A 19,722-nucleotide genomic window follows, 5' to 3' on the forward strand; every position below is an offset into this window, starting at 1 on the left:
CACATAGCTAGCTTAACGCTAAGAAAACAGCACTGTCTGTGTTTAGGGTTAGGGTTGTACTGAATTAGGGTGCTGGTCCAATTCAGACACTGCACCATACTGTTTATATTTCTACTCGTCTGAGTTTGTTTTAAATTTAGATTTCATTTTTCTCATATCTAATATTGCTCATTTTAGCTTCAAAACTAAATCTTCATTGTTAATGGACCCAGGGAACCCAGGAGTAGAGTATATGAGTGCAAGGAAATACTTCCTTTCACAGTAATCACTTCCTTATTCTACCTCTCCCCTCTCCTCGCTTTCCTCCCCTCCTAAAACAGAGTCGGTGGAGACCAAAATGAACTTCAGCAGCCTGTTGATGATGTACCAAGACGGCGCTAGCAGTCCAGACTCCAGTGAGGAGGACACAAAGCTTTCCATGCTGCCCCACCTGGCTGACCTTGTCTCCTACAGCATCCAGAAAGTCATAGGCTTTGCCAAGATGATCCCAGGCTTTAGGTACAAACTACACACACCACAGTGATTGAGTTTGACTTTCGAAACAGTGCACCAGCATGCGTTCCTGTCTGGCACGGTGTCTTTGTTTATCCAAGGAGTTAACAAGGTCAGAATTGAATATGTCACAGTGGGGCGTTAAGAATAAATGACTTGTAACTAGTATTGGTAGACCTCCATTTTAATTTACCAGCAATAAATCACTTATCACAATATCAAGACAGTTTTAGTGTTAATGCATCTCAAATGAAAGATTTGATCAAATTTAATTTTGAGCTGAAATGATAAGTGGATAGACAGGAAAAATAAATCATTATAGATTAATCGTTTGAGTCATTCGTCGATAAGAAATGCCAAACATTTGCTGGTTCGAGCTTCTAAAATGTGAGGATTTGCTGCTTTTGTTTGTCTTTAATAATATTGTTTGATGATGGCTCTGCAAACTCGTGATGGACATTTTTCACTATTTTCTGATGTTTTACAAATAAATAAATTGCGCATTTGTGCAGATGAATCGGTTAAAAAAGTAATGCAACTTTAAATAAATAAATAGTTTTAATGGTCTGTTGTGAGTGTCCTACTTCGACCTAGAGTTGAGCAGGAACACCTTTCATTGACTCAGAAGGGCTCTCATATTGATATGCAATATACATTAAAATCCTCCCATGCCATAAATCATATTCCTTTCCTGATGAACATTCAACTCTCTTACCTCTGTTCACTGGTAAAATTCTGCTGCATTCAACCACTAGCACGTACAGACCCAAAGGCTAGCAGCCTGAGCGAGCTCCCCACCCACGTGCAGAGCACATTGATTTGCTGCCTACACGTATGAGGGAGATTATTGGGTAAAGTGAGATGCTATTATCACTCCCAAACAAACAAGCTCTTCCAAGAATATGCTGGAACAGACTGCAGCTTTATGAAGACACGCTGAGCTGAGAGCTAAGTTTATAAATGTATGCACACACAGAGACTGTATTATAAAATAATAGGGAAGACATATCTGCAGTATGGATATACATAATGCAGACGTGTGTTTGCATGTTCTGTAACAGAAATGGAAATGAGGACAATAATTGTTGATGTGCAGACAGCTTAATATTTACATGCGTGTTTGGAGCTGAGTCTCAGCTGTGTGTTAAGGGGGTTTCCATGAGGATATAAAAGAGACTGGGATTTTTTGTTCTTCTACAAGCTACTGCAAAGATATGACAACATGCAGGTCTGCATTGATTTAGAGGTGTTTCCCATCCCAGATCTCTAGATTAACTCCGACCTCTGACCCTCAGGGAATTATCTCTGGGTCCTAATTTGAAAAAGCACTTCTTGAAAATTGTGTTCCACTCTTTCTTAATAAATTCTTTCAACAGCATTTGTGGCCTTTAATAGCAGCACATTTACTGCCGGGTAATTGTCATAATTTTTTTTTTAAGTCAGGTCTTTGCATTTGATAAATATTATGAAAATGACAGCTACTTTCTATCTGTGCCTCATATACTGTAACTGTGATTCAAACTATATTCAGTTCTTCCCTGGAATAACTCCATGTTTGCATGTTCTTACACATTTGTAACTTGTTTAAATGAAACAAAAAAATTAAAGGTAGGACAGGACATTCTGTTTAGCACAAAATAATGAGCTGAGATGACAAAAAGAAAAAAAAAGCATATAACCTGAGTATATAAATTGTGAAGTGATGAGTTCATTTTAAGTGCATTAGAGTTTTTTCCATGATAGTGTTGGTGAAGACTTATGCTCTTCCTAAAGTTACCTGTCGCTGTGTGGAGATTCACAGACTGTAGTTCTGTGTAAACTAAATATTAAACTAAATATAGGGGGCTTAAATGTTTGGAGTATTAAGCATGCTGATGACACAGAATGTCTGAATGTGTGCTGTCCTTGTGTGTGCGCTTTAATGGTCACACAGCCTGAGTTGGACACTCTGTTGCTACAGTAACTGTATAATATATTCATCATTGTGCATGCTGTGTTTATGTTGGTCATGTGGAACTTTTTGACAAAAAAAAAAAGAAATAGTCTGTTAACAACATCAGCCAATATTCATCTTTTAACGTAAACACATGATGTAACAAATGCTTTTGATAAGAATCCCTTCGGTTATTTAGTTTTTTTTAATTTTAAGATGGCCAAGATATGTATAGAATGTAACTAAACTTGTCAGTGCTCTCTGGTGGAGAGACAGTATAATGGTTACACTGTTGCAATACTACCTCCAATATATCATTGGTATTTCTGTACTTCAGTGTCTTGTTACAGTATTGTGCAATATAACAATAACAATTTTGCAGTTGTCCATGAACTTGAAAAGCAAAATAAAGAAGCGGAAGTAAAGACACCTTCCATGACTCTCTTAAATCCTATCTGTGAACAGAGCGCTAAACTGACAATGCCAGTGTCTGACTATAAGCATTAATACGGTTACAATACAGTAACACACTGTATCTGTGACTGCCTTCCAGAGAGCTGACAGCAGAAGACCAGATCGCTCTGTTGAAGTCGAGTGCCATTGAGATCATCATGCTGCGTTCAAACCAGTCGTTCAGTCTGGAGGACATGTCCTGGAGCTGCGGAGGACCCGACTTTAAATACTGCATCAATGATGTTACAAAGGGTTGGTGAAACAAATTAACTGCAGAATCAGTACATTAACACATTAGCAACATGTTTAGACGTACACAAGGACTGAGCACACAGAGCACGTCAGAGACCTTGCTTATTGATCACACATCCTCTTCAATACACCCATTCCTCTCTTTCGTCGTGTCCTCCCTCAGTTTCCATGAAGGCCACAGTGCAGTGATAAAACACAAAGGTACACACACTCAAGGAGAGAGAAGTTTTCATTGCTGGAGCTGATGACACAGCTGTGATTATTTTCTTTCCTCCCACCTTATATAACAGTCCTACAAGGATCACCCACACACATTGCTTTTCTACGCACACTTTCACATTACTAGGAGGTTTTGACTTCAGGTATTTTCATGGAAGCAATAAAGGGGCCACAAACACACACATGCAGGGCAGGAAGTAATGCTCTATACTGGACAAAATACCTTTTAATCTAAATAGAACTTGGTGCTGTCAGAAATGGCAAGTGACCCCATCCTACTGGGCGGGGATCTTAACATGGTCAGTAATGCTCTGCTGGACAGGTCTGGACGTCCCCTCCCAACAGATGGAGCATAGTCAAATGCCTTAACAGAAGTACGGAACTCCCTTGCGCTAGCTGATATTTGGCGTGTTGTTAACCCTGACAAACATCAATATACTTTTTATTCCCACGCTCATAACTCATATTCCCCGATTGATTACTTGCTTCTCTCTCAGTCCTTGGTTAGCAATGTAATTGATTGTAAAATACATAATATTATTCTCTCAGATCATGCTCCCCTGTCAGTACTCTTTACCCCTGCCGTCACTTACAATAAAATTAAACAATGGAGATTTAATAACTCTTTGCTGAAAGATAAAAATGTTGTGTCTATGATAAATGAAAAAATACAGGAGTATATAGAGATTAATCTTAAATCAGTCCAGTCAGTTCAGACTGTATGGGAAGCCTTTAAGGCAACTTGCAGAGGCTGGATTGTAAGCTATTCAACAGCTAGGAAAAAGGAAAAAAACGCAAGGAAGCATGGTCTGAGTAAGGAACTTAAATCCCTAGAATCAAGACATATGTTGGACCTAGATAACTCTCAATTAAAGAACTCAATGATGATTATAAAAACAGAATTAGAAACAATTTTACATGAAGAAAATGCATTTGCTCTTTTTCAACTACGCCGAAGACACTTTGAGGCCGGTGACAAGGCTGGTAAATTACTGGTAAATTACTCGGCAAGAAAACTGCCGGTCACTTACAAGTATTAAAGATGAGGATGGGTCTTTAGTTTGTTACCAAAACCAAATTAATCAAGTCTTTAAAAAGTTCTATAGTAAGCTTTATAAATCAGACTGCTCCACTAGTGAAAATGACATGGAAGACTTTTCCAGAAACATATTTTTACCAACCCTCAGTGAGGAAGGAAGGGAATCAAAGGAGTTGCTGTTAAATCTGTGTCAACTGGTAAGACACCAGGGGACGATGGTTATTCAGCTGAGTTTTATAAATGTTTCCAAGACAGGCTAATACCACTTTTAACGCTGCTTTTCAATTACATACTAATCAGTCAATCCATGCCATTAACCATGCGCCAAGCAACTATCTCTTTAATTCCTAAGCCAGGCAAGGACCATTTGCAAATGAGTTATTACAGACCCTTGAGTATTTTAAATAGTGATTACAAATGATTTGCAAAGATCCTTGCAAAGCGAATGGATAATGTCATAACTTCTTTGATACATATTGACCAAGCAGGCTTTATACGAAGTCGCATGGCATCAAATAATATAAGGAGGCTTCTACATGTAATGGCTAGGGCAGAGACTTATTAGCACCCAGCCATAGCTGTGTCGCTGGATGCTGAGAAAGCCTTCAATAGTAAGAGTAATAATAATATTAATAAATATAATAATAATAAGAGTGGAATGGAAGTATCTTTTTTATGTGTTGTCTAAATATGGCTTTGGCCTGGTATGTATAAATTGGATAAAAGCACTTGGACCCCCCAAGGTATAAAATGTCTAGGAATTAAAATGCGATCTCCAATTAGCAAAATTGTTGATATAAATGCACCAGAACTTCTTAAAACAGTCAGGGAAGACATTAAAAGGTGGACCTCTATCCCTCTGGGGAAGATCAGAAGTCATAAAAACGAACATATTACCAAGGTTGGCTTTTCTCATGTCTTCTATACCGCTCAAATTCCCCCTAGCTGGTTTAAGGAAATAAATAAATGATTCTCTGGTTTTCTTTGGAATGACAAAAAACCTAGGATTAGTAATAAAAAATTAAACAACCCAAGAATTAAAAGAGGATTAGGACTTCCAGATATATACCAATATTATATAGCATTTAACTCTAGATATCCCCTGCAGTGGGCCTATGCCGGTGTTAGAGAGATTGGCAGTTGGGAGTGGCTTGAGGAAAATATTTTCAAAGCTTATAACAAAGGCATAACCTTAACAGTTGTATGGTATAATCCCAGAGCCATTTCCAGAATTAATAATCCAGCCTTACAGCTCTCATGTGATGTAGTCAAAATTCTCCAGAAGTGTTTGAACTTTAGTGGAACATCGTTACCATCATGTCCACTGTGGAATAATCCCTTGTTTAACATAGGAGGTAAACCTCTTAAGAATAAAGTAAGTTGTCAGTTGGGCCAAGTAATTAGTGATGGCAAAATGATCCTGTTTAATGACTTAAAATTACAATTTGGACTGATAGATACAGAATTTCTGTCATATCTACCGTCATGAAACCTTTACTCTCCAAAGAGATAGGGAATAAAAAAACAAGAAAACAAATTAAGGGGAATTGCTAAGGTACAGTCTCAGCAATGTATACATTATTATGTTCTGCTGCTCCTGACAGAAACTCCAAAACTAAATTACAATGGGAACGTGATATGGGTGTACAAAAGTGTCAAAGTGTGTCAGATACAAAATTATACAGATACAGATATTACACAGAGTTTACATTACACCTTGCAATCTGAATAAATTTGATAACACATTATCCAAATCTTGCTGGCATGGCTGTGAGGTGGAGGGTACACTAATGCACTTACTGTGGTACTGCCCTCCTGTTAAGAGGTTTTGGTTGAATGTTATTGAAAGCTTGTCACGTGTCCTTAACATAGATATAAAACCCTGCCCGATAACCTGTGTATTAGGTGCGAATATGGAAACCCAAAACTGTACAAAGTATTATTGTCCTGGCTTTTCTATCAGCTAAACAGATAATTTTAATGAACTGGAAACAACGTAAGCCAAATTGTTTTAGTATGGAGAACTGGCGCAAGGACTTCATGGAGTTTTTATCGATAATAGGCCGGATGAATTGTGGAGCTTTTTTAAATCTTGTCTCCAGGAAACATGAGGATCCCCATGCTGTGAAGAACTGATATACTACTGTACCGTGTGTGTAAACCACAAAAGTACACACACTCAAGGAGAGAGAAGTTTTCATTGTTGGAGCTGATGACACAGCTGTGATTATTTTCTTTCCTCCCACCTTATATAACGGTCCTACAAGGATCACCCACACACGTTGCTTTTCTACGCACACTTTCACATTACTAGGAGGTTTTGACTTCAGGTATTTTCATGGAAGCAATAAAGCGGCCACAAACACACACATGCAGGGCAGGAAGTAATGCTCTCTGTCCACAGTGTATAAACACACACAGAGAGTAATGGCTCTTCCTCGAAGCCCACCGCTGCATAAATTGTGTTTGCATTCATAAGTCCTGTCTTAGCGTGAGAAGATGCTTCTGGAGACCTGACGCTATGTTTGTGTCGTCCTCCACAGCGGGTCACACTCTGGAGCTGCTGGAGCCGCTGGTGAAGTTCCAGGTTGGACTGAAGAAACTCAACCTGCACGAGGAGGAACACGTGCTGCTCATGGCCATCTGCCTGCTCTCCCCAGGTACTGCCTGTGTTTGTGTGTTCGTTTGCGTGTTCGCGGTGTAGGTGTATTTCCAGCTGAGCCATTTTTGTTTTTTAAGAGTGAGATTGTTAGCAGATTGACTGACTGCTAAGCACAGAGTTTGTGTTGCTCGCTGACCTCGATTCACCCAGGCATCAGTGCTCTTTTGATGCTGCCAGTAACGGTTGAAAAAAGCTTCTCCTGGAAGACGTCCTGTTCAGCAGATTAAAGTATGAAGTTACGTCGGGAATTCACATTTGTGAGCTTGCAGTGACAAGGTGAAAACAGCAAAGGAACATAATCAATGAATGAGGCCATGGGGTGGCTAGGCCTGTTCAACAATAGATTATACAGGCTATCTCAGACATTGCTTGTTTATTTCCACTATCTAACACTGTTGTGAGTTAATGAGACATTTTAATAAATGTGATATCCACATTTTAATTTTATGGCCTTCTATCTCAAGTCGTAGGAACATTATTACACTGCTGTCTAAGCACCAAAACCTTAAAAATAAATGAAAGCATGAATGAATCATCAATCAAGCAATTTGTGTCAATCTCAGTCATAAGTCAGTCATCAGTATAAGAAATATATCTCTAGTGTCGCCATATAGATGTCCATGAATAGAAATCATATAAAAAGAGGCTCATTTGAGATCAGATGTTGAGACAATTCCTTCAATGGTTCTCTGGACGAATACAAGATTCTAGATATGGGTACAAAAAGGGGTGGAACGTAGATATCGTTTGTTTAGAGAAGTTTCAATACTTCTTGTTACTGGGTTATTTTGCTCGATACCTTTTTAAGGGTATTGTTGTGCGATCAGTAAACATGTCCGTAGACCATGATTACAATCCTTTTTCTTTCTACTGACTGATTTTCTCTTTCCATTCCTCCACCTTCCCTCTCCTCTACTTCCTCCCTGTGCCCCTCCCTGACTCTGCTTGCCCACCCACTTGCCTTCCTCCTTTTTCTTTGTGACTTCCCTCCACTTCACCCTCGCCGTTCTCTTGTGGCAGATCGTCCCGGTGTCCAGGACCACAGGCGCATCGAGCAGCTCCAGGACCATATGTCAGAGACACTGCAGGCCTACATCCGGGTCAACCACCCAGGCGGACGCCTCCTCTACGCCAAGATGATCCAGAAGCTGGCCGACCTGCGCAGTCTGAACGAGGAGCACTCCAAGCAGTACCGCTCGCTCTCCTTCCAGCCTGAGCACAGCATGCAGCTCACCCCGCTCGTGCTGGAGGTGTTTGGCAGTGAGGTGTCATAGCAGAGGAGGAAGGGGACACACTCGCATACATAGACACACTCATCACACCAAGGATGACTAACCAACCCTTACCGCCTTTTCCCCAAGAAAACCCCAGCCCTGATATACCTGGACACGTGGGAGAAAGATGGATAATAAGATAGGTAGACAGTAACCATCATCATCTGCCCATTCTCCTCCTCCTCCGGACCTCAAGCAGCAAAACTCAGATGCCTGGACCTCTGGATTTATCGATTTAAGATACCTGAACATGCTGTGGATTTCTGCAGCACCTGGATAACCAGATTATATTTTGACATCTGGATTCTCAAACCCCGTACAGCATTAAATATCATTACATCAGGCAGATGTCCTGACTCATAGACATATGGAAAAGACAGACATCCCGATTCTCTCCACATCCACAAACTCAAAAAAAAACAGCCTTTTCTCATCACCACCTTTTCCCCCAGACATCACTGACTGTCGCATCCCTTTTTACTATCATCCTCATAACATTGTTCCATGTTCACATCAGCGCAGTGATGGAACAGGAATAGATACACAGATTTACATCCTATTAACCATGCCAGCACTTGTGAGGTACAGATAAATCGCTAGCAATGTTACTACACTAGTGTTAGATAGCTATGAACTATTGTTGAGTTACAGTTTGTTGACAGCAAAGGTATCCAAATATATTAAACATCAGCATGGTCAGCCATAGGCAAGCTTAATGTAATGTACTGGATATACTTAGTTTACTAGTTTAATACTTGGTTAAGATGGAGTCTGGCAGGTGCATTTTCCTGCTTAGCCCTGTTTATCTGTGTATGTGCAAAGTGAGGTCTCAGCTGAAGTGAAGACAGGAAGCTTAAATAGGAATGTTTCAGTATGGGAACGGTGGGAAGAAATGTGAGATGTGGAGGAATGAGTAAAGGAGGTTGGATAGATGGAGGGAGATGCTACAGTTGGAATTCCCTGTTCACAAGACAAAAGGGAATTTCACAAAACAAGAATGTATGTATAATGCTATATAAATATAAATGATACGTATAAGCTGATATATATAAATATATATATTTAAGGGAGTGAAACATGGTTGCTTCCATGGAAGCAAATGGTTCTGAGTGTTGTTTAATGTAGAGGATTTGAAGGCGCCTCCTCAGTTGTGTGTGTGTATGTGTCATCTTTCAAAAATGACAAATGTACACACACACACACACACATAAGAAAGCACTGAGAAGTGTGTGAGGAGTCCTTCTATTTTTTTGATGTGTGTACAGAATACGAGAATACTGATGGACCACAAGGGGGTGTGTGTACAGGCTGTAGCTTGGGGGTTCAGTGCTGGGAAGCACTTCTCCGTTGGATGTCGTCGTTTTTGGACCTGTGAAGTTTGTAGACTGACATACGCAAACAAAACGTCATGTTTCATGGATAGTTATCCAAAAACAATTTTTCGGCTGGTTAGATTGCTGCTAAGACAGTTAGAGCTAGATAGTTGGACAGAAACCGACTACCGGCTGTTGCCTCAGGGAAAAGTTTGTCTGATGATATTGTGTACCTGGTGTTTATGGTGTGTGTGGCGTAAGCTTACAATCATAAGACAGAGATTGTTTTTGAAGCTCTAGGCATCACTGTGATTTCTAATCATACTAAATAACAGCGTAAGTAAGCTAAAAGTGAAACTTTTTCAAATACTACAAGATTTTTTTCATTCCTTAGCTTATCTGTTCAATTAAATACTCCTCTCATGGTATGGTTTGCATGATTGTACAATCCATTGGAGATCAGTGTTAAAGTTGACATACCAATTGAATGGCGACATTTTAAAATACAGAGTCATCTGTGTTAAAACATCAAGCGATTAATATCAGGTTTAACTTTAGTTTGGCTTGTTTTTTCAGGGCAAAGTGAATATTCTACAGAGGGTAGCAATGTACAGTAGTTAAACAAGATAAAGATTTTTTGGAATAATATCCCTAAGATGCTCTTGACAGCAGAGCAGACCTATAAAACATGAGAAAGAACCTTTTTTTTATATTAAATATAAAATCAAGCCTCATACCTTTTTGTCACATTTATATCATTTCAACACCAGCCACATAAGCGAGGTTTAGGATTTTACTTTAGGACATCACTACATATCATATCACGTTTGTGTCGACACACAGTGCATGCTCACCCCTCATGCAGGCCTGGATCACCCCCTTGTGGACAAACTTTGTAAATACCACTTGCTAAGTCTGTACATAGTTAGACATTAATGTAGGCAAAATAGTAAGAGAATTCAATTGTTGATGGCAAGATGCTCTGGAGATACAGCACTATATGCAATTAGGAGATGGATTCTTGTGTTGTATTCAACTAGAATGGACAGAGGGGGCAGTCTTGGCAGAGTTACAGAGTTGTTTCAGGTTGCAGTGAAGAAGGCTGCCGGATTTGGGTTTAACCAGCATGGCCAATAATTCAGCAAAATCAAAAGTTATCAATTTCATAACAACAAAATAGGACAGACCAACACACCTGGAAGAACATTCGGAAAGAACGTTCTTATTATCCTATCAAACTGGCCAATAAAGTCCCCAACAAAAGGGCCAGTAATAGTCCAGCCCTGCTTTGGATGACGCTCTTATTAGTGTAATGATGGGACTCGGAAATCTGGTGTGTTTTTATAATTGCAAAGGCGTCTTGTGACTGAACATTCCCAGTGGTGGTCATGTTGAGCATTCCAACCGGCCGAGTCTCGTGCACCATCAACACTTAAACCGTGAGTGTGAGCATGGTTAAATCTCCAACAGCCTTCTAAAGGCACCCAGCAACTCAGTACCAGCAGGAAGTGTCCTCTCTGTCCATTCCAAGCTTATGGATGTACATCTTTTCTCTATCTCTCTCTTTCTAAAGTCTATCGATAAGCTTTTGACAATTATACAGTATATCCATAATGTTTTCATTTTGGTGAAAATTTTCTTTTTTTTTTTTGTTCTTTTCAAGATTGTCAATTTTAATGCGTGTCAGTTTGCTGTCTAGCTAGCGCTTTAGCTTGCTGCGCTGGGACGTTGTTTTAATGAAGCAGAGATGAGTGTGAGTGGACTCCTGGAGCCTTTACCAAGTGCAAATGAACCAGCTCACCTTCCCTTGTTCCCTTCATTTCAAGGGAGTGAATACAGAACAGCCCCGTTCAACCAGTGACGTGGCTTCACTCTCTTGTTTGGGCAAGGAGGGGGGGGGGGGGGACACTGGCCCCGTTCTCCTTACTTTTTCTAATGGAATGAAGAACGACTTGTCATTGCAGCCGTCTTACACCTGGAGCTGTGACCTGAGGGAAAGGAACTCGGTGGAGCTAAATCTTTTCTTTGTTAATGGAAAGGCAGTCCGCAGCTCTATATTTAAAAAATAGATAAATAAATAGAAAAAGGAGAAAAAAAAGCTACATCTACTTTTCCAGACGTACGATGTCAAACACAATCAAGTGATCATGAACTAACACTGCCTCAACTGACTGACACAGGATTTAGCCAATGGCAAGGAGTCGCAGCGACAGCATGGGCGTGCCTCTTCATTCATCACCCATCATCCAACCATCTAACCGCCTCTTCTTCTGCCAGTTACAGCAGGATTACTCTTCATAGCTTTAACTCAGCAGCCAGTCAAGGCTCTGCTTTCGGGAAAAAAAAAACAAAAAACTGGTGCACCAAGGGCTGATGGGAGTCGGGAGATTTGGTGGAACAGCTAATGTGGAATTGGGACGTGTCACTTAACTGTGAAACAGACAATGCAGAAATGGCTCCTTTGTCCTGTTTGACGCAGACAACGTTCGGATTGGACCTCCAGAAGACTGTGTAGAATCTGTATAGAAGATCTTAGGAGATAAAGTATTTTTTAAAATGAGATATGTAGTGATGTGCTGTACAGCCAGAGTGTGCAGTGACTGACGAGATGTCGCCTCCTAAACCCAAAGTGTGACATTACCTTTCTCACTACTCTGTGTGTGTCGCGTCGCAGCTCTTGATATTCAGATTTTTAAAAGATTGTTTGTTTAAGAATAGTGAAATGAAAACATACAAAAAGTGGACTTTTTACATTTAACACCAACATCTACATCATTCGTTTCTTAATGGTCAGGGAGGGGGATGGGGGTGAGGGTCTGCTCAGCTTTAAGGGTTCCGAGAGCGAAACGTGGATAATTGGATGCTTTTCGGGTCATACATAGAGAACATCATGCAAGACAGACCTTGATCAGGATCTGCACGCCGTTCGTTGGCATGAGCATGATGCGAGAGGTCGTCGGCGCTCAAACGAACCCAAACAAGGCAGCAGCCTCTCCCCTCTCACCCGTTCGTCCCCTCAACCCAGGTCAGCAGCTCCACCTCAGTAGCCTTACGTACAGAAACCTCACTCAGCTGGAAAACATTTAACAGATACCTCAGTGATTTACAGGATGACCTTTCACAATAGCCTTTAAGGGAACCAGACATAAACTCACACAGACACACACTCACACAGACAACGCCACAACTCTCTCCTCAGCAACCTTTGCAGTGTTTTTACGTTTTTAGACGTACAGTAAACTAGTTGCCAGTTGTATAAAGAAGAAGGTTGTCCAGTAGAATCCTCTTTGCCAGTAGACCAGTCAATATGAGCGGATCCCAATGTTTCTAAATGTTAACTGTCAACTCTGTTTTTCCTGCTTTACTCACTTGATCCTCATCTCTGCCTCATTCTGTATTTTCTGTCTTTGTTGTCTCTACAAAAAGATGACGTGCCGCTAAGCTTTGGCGCTGCGTTTAACCAAACATACTACCTCTCCCTTCCGCACATATATATAAATATATATATATATTTTTTTTTTTTTGTTGTTGTTGTTGTTGCAGCATGATTGTGTTTATGATGAAGCATCCATTCTTATTTTAACACTAATGTAGAAGGTTTTTTTTTTGTGTATATGTGTACAGTATATTCCTCTTTAGCTCGTTTCTCTTTTCAAATGCTGGATGATTTTTACCTCAAATCTCAATATAAGCCTACAAATCTTAAAGTCCGTAAATCTGAGGCCTCTTTAGTGTGTAAATGCATGTTACAATTATTGTAACAAACACGCATTTAGGTAAGGCTACATTCACATAGCAGCTGAAAGTGCCCATATTCTTTTCACCATTTCATATGTGACACAGATCTAATATGTTAAATTTCCCTCGGGACAACTTGGATCTGTGGAGTTTTAGCATGGCTGAGTTAGCTTTACCATGCAGGACAGTTGGAAACAACAGAAAGAAAGAGCCAGGCTAGCTGTTTTCCCCTGATTCAAGTCTTTATGCTAAGCTAAGCTAACCGCCTCCTGGCTGTAGCTTCATAATCAGCATACAGATATGAGAGTGGTATCTTCTTTTCTTCGGGAATTCTCAGCAAGAAAGCATATTTTCCAAAATCTGACCTTTTCTTTCTATTAGCAAAGCCATAAAAAAAACACTGACTGCTGGTGTTATTAAGCTGGCTAATGTAGAGAATCCTAGAATACAAATCTCAGATATGATGGGCAGTTTGAGCCTGACAGCCTGCTGTGTGAATGTAGCATAAAACCACGGAGGCGATGAGGGGATGTGCTCATCAGTGCACTTTTCAGAGACTCGGCTCCTGCTTGAATTAAGCAAAGCCTTGGAAATACTCTGATGCTACTAAACTACCAGGTGTTTACCTGATTTTGGCCAGAAGACTTGTTGTGTTTGTCCGATGGGACTCCACAGGGCTGCCAGTTGTTCTCGATCAGGCTTGTGCGAAAGGCTTTCAGCTCCACACAGCTAATCAAAGACAAGGGATGGAGGTCTCGGGAATCGATTCATACCGCCTCAGATAAAAGGGAGAGCGGGAGTTAGACAACCGCTCTGTCCTAAAATGTAAAAAGTAGTGGCCTGAACCTAACACCCAACGCATTGGTGTCCCTCCATCTGCTTCGCTTTGGTATTGCAGGTTTCCTCTGTGTTTGTCTCTAGCTGTAGCTTTCCTCAAACGTCTGATAAGGGTTTGATACATTGGGATCCCTTTTTAGATCTAGATACTCTAGATACAAACAGTGTGCGTGTTTGTTGGGGTTTTTTTTTTTTTTCTACTCTGCAGCCAGCCAGGCCTCACACACCCGCTCCAGCCCGATCTCAGCACTCTGCCTTCTTCTAACTGTTTTAACGCTATTTTACTGCTTTCTCTGGTTATCTGCTGCTTTCACATCTGCTTTTTAGAAAATAAGGCCTTCAAAAAGATATGCTGTGAATGACACACCAAGCCTTTAGTAATCACTCTTGTATTATATCGACTAATGAATCACGACTCGGCTCACAGCATGTGGAAGTTAACGCTCTCCTAGGTTTCCTTTCTTACTACCAGCTGCTGTTGATGGAAAGCTTTGGGCAGATATGGAAATTCTGAGATTGACTGCAATCGGTTTATTGCATCAACACGATATCTGTTTCATAGCCTTTTGGGAAAAGGATGAAATGTTTCACTTGGAAAGGGTGACACCCAATTTGTCTACTGACTGATAGCAAAAAAAAGCCATTTGAAACGTATTAGGAAGCTTCTTTGTTGATTAAATGTTTACACTTAAATTATCTGCATCCTGAAAAATGAAATGAAAATCAACGGACTGGATATTGAACTTTAGCTGTTTTTCGACTCTTGAATAGATCTCTGTTCGGAGTGGTCTCGGTTAAGGTCTGTGGCTCGCAATGAAATATAATCGCCGAGGAGAGAGTCGTCTTTTCTACTGTCGTAACAGACAGATGGTTGTCAATCGAGACGGATTGTCATCTGTTGCTCTGATTGCATTTCTCTGCTACCTCTTTAAATATGCGCTTCCTCACACACATGCGCTTAAACAACGGCACTCAAACATACACTCATACTGACTGAAAAAGACAAGACACTGAACACAGCAAACACACACACACACACACACACACACACACACACACAACGCACACTAGTGTGCACTTGTTTCTCCCTCACCAGCAGTTTTTGCCAATGATGCACTTGTGTATTTGTCTCTTAATTCTCAGCAAAACGTGTGACGTCTGAAAATGATTTGTTGTCATCATCTTTGTTTTTCTTCTTTTTAAAAAAAAAAAGAGTCTAATCTCGATAGTGAACGTCTGGGCTAGCCAGGTGCTTAGAAATAAATTGAATATTAATTAATCCAGTACATACAGAAAGTTTCATGTCTTTTAAAAGAAAAAAAACAAATGCACATATTGCTCAGCTCAGTTGTACCTTGGTGTGCCTAGAACCCACAGCCTTATTTTGGGACAATATCAGGGGTTTTAAACCAGAATACAGGAGGACCTGTCTTCGTATTGCTGATAAGACAGTTTCATTTAGTTTCAGTAGCTGTTTTTTCCTCTTTATATCCACGCATTCGTTAGTTTCTGCAGTTGTATTGGTTGTGTGAGTCAACGGTAGCTTGCTCGTGGGATGTGCGTGTCCTGTGTAGGATGTGCTACGTCAGTGTTTTTCTGCTGGTTTGTTCTTTTGTTTCATTCAGTACTTCTATTTATTCCCCTCAGTTGATTTATCAATGATTTCTAAAGCCTAAAAAATCATTTAGATGACTTGTGCTGATGCACTTCTGAAACTTCATGAAATTTTAATTTGACCTAATTTAAGCTTTTTTTTTCTTCTTCTTCTTCTTTTAAGAATGTCCAGCAGACTGTGGCCTCCCATATAGCATAAACTATTCTCATCATTAGGAGAACAAAAGAAAAAAACTAGTTAAAAATTTATAGTTGATCTCAGCAGAGTCCCAAGATAAGTACCTTTACCTTCACACATGCACACCATGCAGTAAAACTCACCAGACCTCCGTGCTTCTAGCAGAAACGTACCTTTTTATCAGATACAGTTGCCATGGCGTCGCTGTTGATGGCACCATCAATAGCCCTAAACCGTGTATAAAAGAAATAGTGTTATACATACAGTACCTTAACCAATGTCTCTCTTCGTGGTCAAAATCACCGCCTGTTTTTTTTTTTTTTTTTTTTGTGTTGCTCTTTTCTTTTTGCTCTTGTCTTTGAAGTTGATCCATTGTACTTTGATTACATGCATTGTATGTAGTAAAATACTGATAATGTTTTGGGGAAATCACAAATAAAACAGCTGTACATAATGATGCAAAGCATCCCTCGTGTTCCTGTTTCTGTTTTGTCTCAGGGGGTTGTTGTGCTTCTCCTCACCCAATCCTGGAAACACATTTTACTTACCAGTTGCATTTATAAAAAGCTGGTTTTACTTGCCCAGGTTTTGAGATATCTGTCTCAGAATGGAGATTAAGGACATTTCTATTCAAAAAAATTCAAACAGCAATATCTTTCCAGAAAGACTGTCCCCTAATAATCCACAGAACACAATGTGAACTATTTATGGGACTTTGTTCACAGTGAGGTCTGTGGGTTATTCAGAATAATTGAGACCATTTCTTCCAGGAAATGCGCATTGTTCTTCAAATATTTAAATGTCTTTTTTATTGATGCTGTGAGCACCACAAGTGAAATTCCTTTCACCTCCATTGTGTTTTTCTAACATTGTTAAAATGGTAAAAAAAAAAAAAAAAAAGAAAAGCCAAGACTTCAAAAAGAGGATAGTGTTTTTTGTAATGGGCATGGAGGAAAACACACAAAGCATAAATGTATTTTCATCAGCTCTCCACTTATTCAGAATGGAGTTTTATGGTGCACATACACGTCTTTGGTCAGTAGAGGACGCTAAGAGGCTGTCGTAGTCATGAACAGTTTATAGACTTGTTATATGCATGTAGATGCAAACAAAGGACACACTACCCCTATTCTCCGGTTTTATCACTTCTTTAAAGTCACAAAGTAAAAAATTCCGAGATTCTTTATTGGTCATGTATTCTTGCTTTAAACAGGATGTGGATTTGCGTACAAACCAATGTCGTGTCATTATTTCTAGAGTCAGATTAGTAACAAAATATCTCATACAAAAGATGGTTTATGTTAAAATATACACCAAACTGAAAAGCTGTGGACGATTGCTTTTCAAAGGGGTCATTTATAACACAAAGCAGAGGAGAGCTGTTGAACGCAGTAATATGAGACAGTTAAATACGCTAAGGATATGCATAAATACAGAATATAATGGACTGGCAGTTACCCTCGATTGCAATCTTTATTAAGCTCGGTGCTCTTCCTCGGGCAGAATCCGGATGCAAAGTTTTTTCATTTTTCTTCATTCAACAGCCTCTTTTTTGTTTTGTTTGTTTATCAATCTCAAATACTCTAAGATGTTTAATGGGATATGAGAAGAAAAAAAAACATGTTGTTCTGCTAAAACATGTTTATCTTAACCTTATCACATCTTTTGCGGTTTTCCTTGTGAAATACTGGAATTTTAACTGCTAAAAATCCATCAGATGAAGAGAACAATGAGAGGGACAAATTACTCTGAGGATGAACTTCTTGGACGTTCTCTCTGTTCACTTCTTTGTGTTATTACAGACCCATCTGGGAAGCATTCTTATGCTGTTTCTGTTGATAATTTGAGATTAAACAGCTAAAACAATGACTTTCTGTGAGTGATGACCAAACCGATGCTGTCTGAATCATACTGTAAATGCAGCAGACTCTAAATATTGTCAACTCAGATGTTCCCATCCGCAGTGTTTGACAGAGCCATAGTGCTGTTAGGCTTTCAACAACACACAAATTAATGGACATTCCTTGTTTGTAAAGGCTTTTGCGTTCACTTTTCTACTGATGGTTTGCTGGTTTTTCGTTTTTTGCAGCTGCGGCACGATGAAAGGAAATTGAAGAAGACTCTTGGACATGATGTACACTTCAAGATACATGGGGTTAAACCTAGAGTAATTTAACAAGAGCCCGGGGAAGCTCGGACGTCTAAAAGTGTAATCATCATTTTAGACCTCTCTTTGATTTCAGACAAATCTGACACTTCCCCATTTCACCCATGTTATGACAAACCCCGCCCAAGCTCAGGAGTTAGCTTCGCAGGCCCTTCCCTGACCCGGGTCTGGTCAGCAGGAGGATGATGATGATGATGGAGAGCTTGGCCCGTCTGTGATGAGAGTCATCCAAACAACATTAGGGGCAATTTCCTCCATGTGACCCTGCTGGAGACGCCTCACATGCAGGTCTGTGGACCTGCATGGGAAGAGAGACAGACAGGGGATAGTGAAGAGAGCAGAGGATAGAGAGAAGAAGCTGAGAGAGTTTTGATTAGAGGAGAACATCACTGATTGACTAGCTGATATTTTTGTGATTACTGTTCAGCTTCAAATTTGACCGCATCACTTTAGTGAGTATTTTCCTAATGACACAGCTCCTCATGGCTGGATGACTGTGTTCTCAGGCTTGAAATAAACTGCCATCAACACTTCCACTATATTGCACTCATTGCGGTTTTCATAATAACTGTTTCTCCCATATTAAGTTCTCCACCGACCGCCAACCAGATGCTAATCGCTCACGCTGCATTGGTGTTGATTGACTATTATCTCACTGGCTTTCGCGTCTCGTACAAACCAAAGTTACGGTTATGGATGAGAGAGGCGTCTGAAAGGTTTTTACAGTCAGATTCCTGCATAATTACTACACGCAGCCGTGTTGGGAAACAGCTCTGACGACGATGTTACAGTATGTATGTCGTAACACTGTGGCAAATCAGAACTTGATGAGCTCTCTTTTGAAAATGAATTCAGGGGCGTAAGCTGAACTTCCACTTAACCAGACACATGAGGGACATGAGCGCACTTTTCTTCAACCAATTACTTTGGAAGTTATATTCCCTATACACAAGGGAGGGGCACATGTTGATTTTTGAACGCCAAAACCAGTGTTTTTGGAAAGGAGACACATTCATGATCTTAGAATCTGACCATTTTTACACAAACCACAGTATTTCCTCCTTTTGTCAGAACCGAGCCTCTGAGACTTTTAAATGTTGTACAAGGAGTTTTTAACTGGTCATGCAACAGCCAATTTAATACTGATGTCTCTATATGACCTACACAGCAAGAAGACCATGTCTGTATTGTTATTCTGAAGGCCTGCCTCCAGGTTAGATTCAGTCAGATTCCCCTTGAAATCAATTGAAATGAGGTGGTGGAATCACTACCACTTTTGTCCACAGGGGCCGCCAGAATCAACAAAAAATGTAAGTTCCTTGTTGCTGCTTTATCCTCTGAAATCTAAAATATTATTTCTTGTTAAAGGACAAGGCTGGACTTTCTTCCCTAGCCTGTCCGTGGAACTCAAGCTCATTAGTTCCTAATAAAGACAAAACTCTTAAAAAGCAAGTCCCAAATGTGTAGTGTCATTTTTAGAGCCTTAAACTGCTGGCCATTGTAGTTTTCAGCCAACATCACTCAAACAGGAGTGCGTTTGTTTGGGACTAT

General features: G+C 40.1%; 1 protein-coding gene across 4 annotated transcripts in view; it reads left to right on the forward strand.

Moving 5' to 3' along the window:
- Nucleotides 1-16,470, forward strand: part of LOC127377316 (vitamin D3 receptor A) — a 73,718-nt gene extending 57,248 nt beyond the window's left edge. For all 4 annotated transcript variants that reach the window (XM_051425068.1, XM_051425069.1, XM_051425070.1 and 1 more), the window contains 4 exons: nt 321-498; nt 2,979-3,130; nt 6,932-7,048; nt 8,071-16,470. In XM_051425068.1, the coding sequence (XP_051281028.1) occupies nt 321-498; nt 2,979-3,130; nt 6,932-7,048; nt 8,071-8,324 (701 nt within the window). In that variant the 3' untranslated portion in view covers nt 8,325-16,470. The remainder of the gene's footprint in view (nt 1-320; nt 499-2,978; nt 3,131-6,931; nt 7,049-8,070) is intronic.
- Nucleotides 16,471-19,722: the final 3,252 nt, after the last annotated feature.

The sequence above is a fragment of the Dicentrarchus labrax genome, unplaced genomic scaffold, assembly GCF_905237075.1.
Source record: "Dicentrarchus labrax unplaced genomic scaffold, dlabrax2021, whole genome shotgun sequence".
Lineage (NCBI taxonomy): Eukaryota > Metazoa > Chordata > Actinopteri > Moronidae > Dicentrarchus > Dicentrarchus labrax.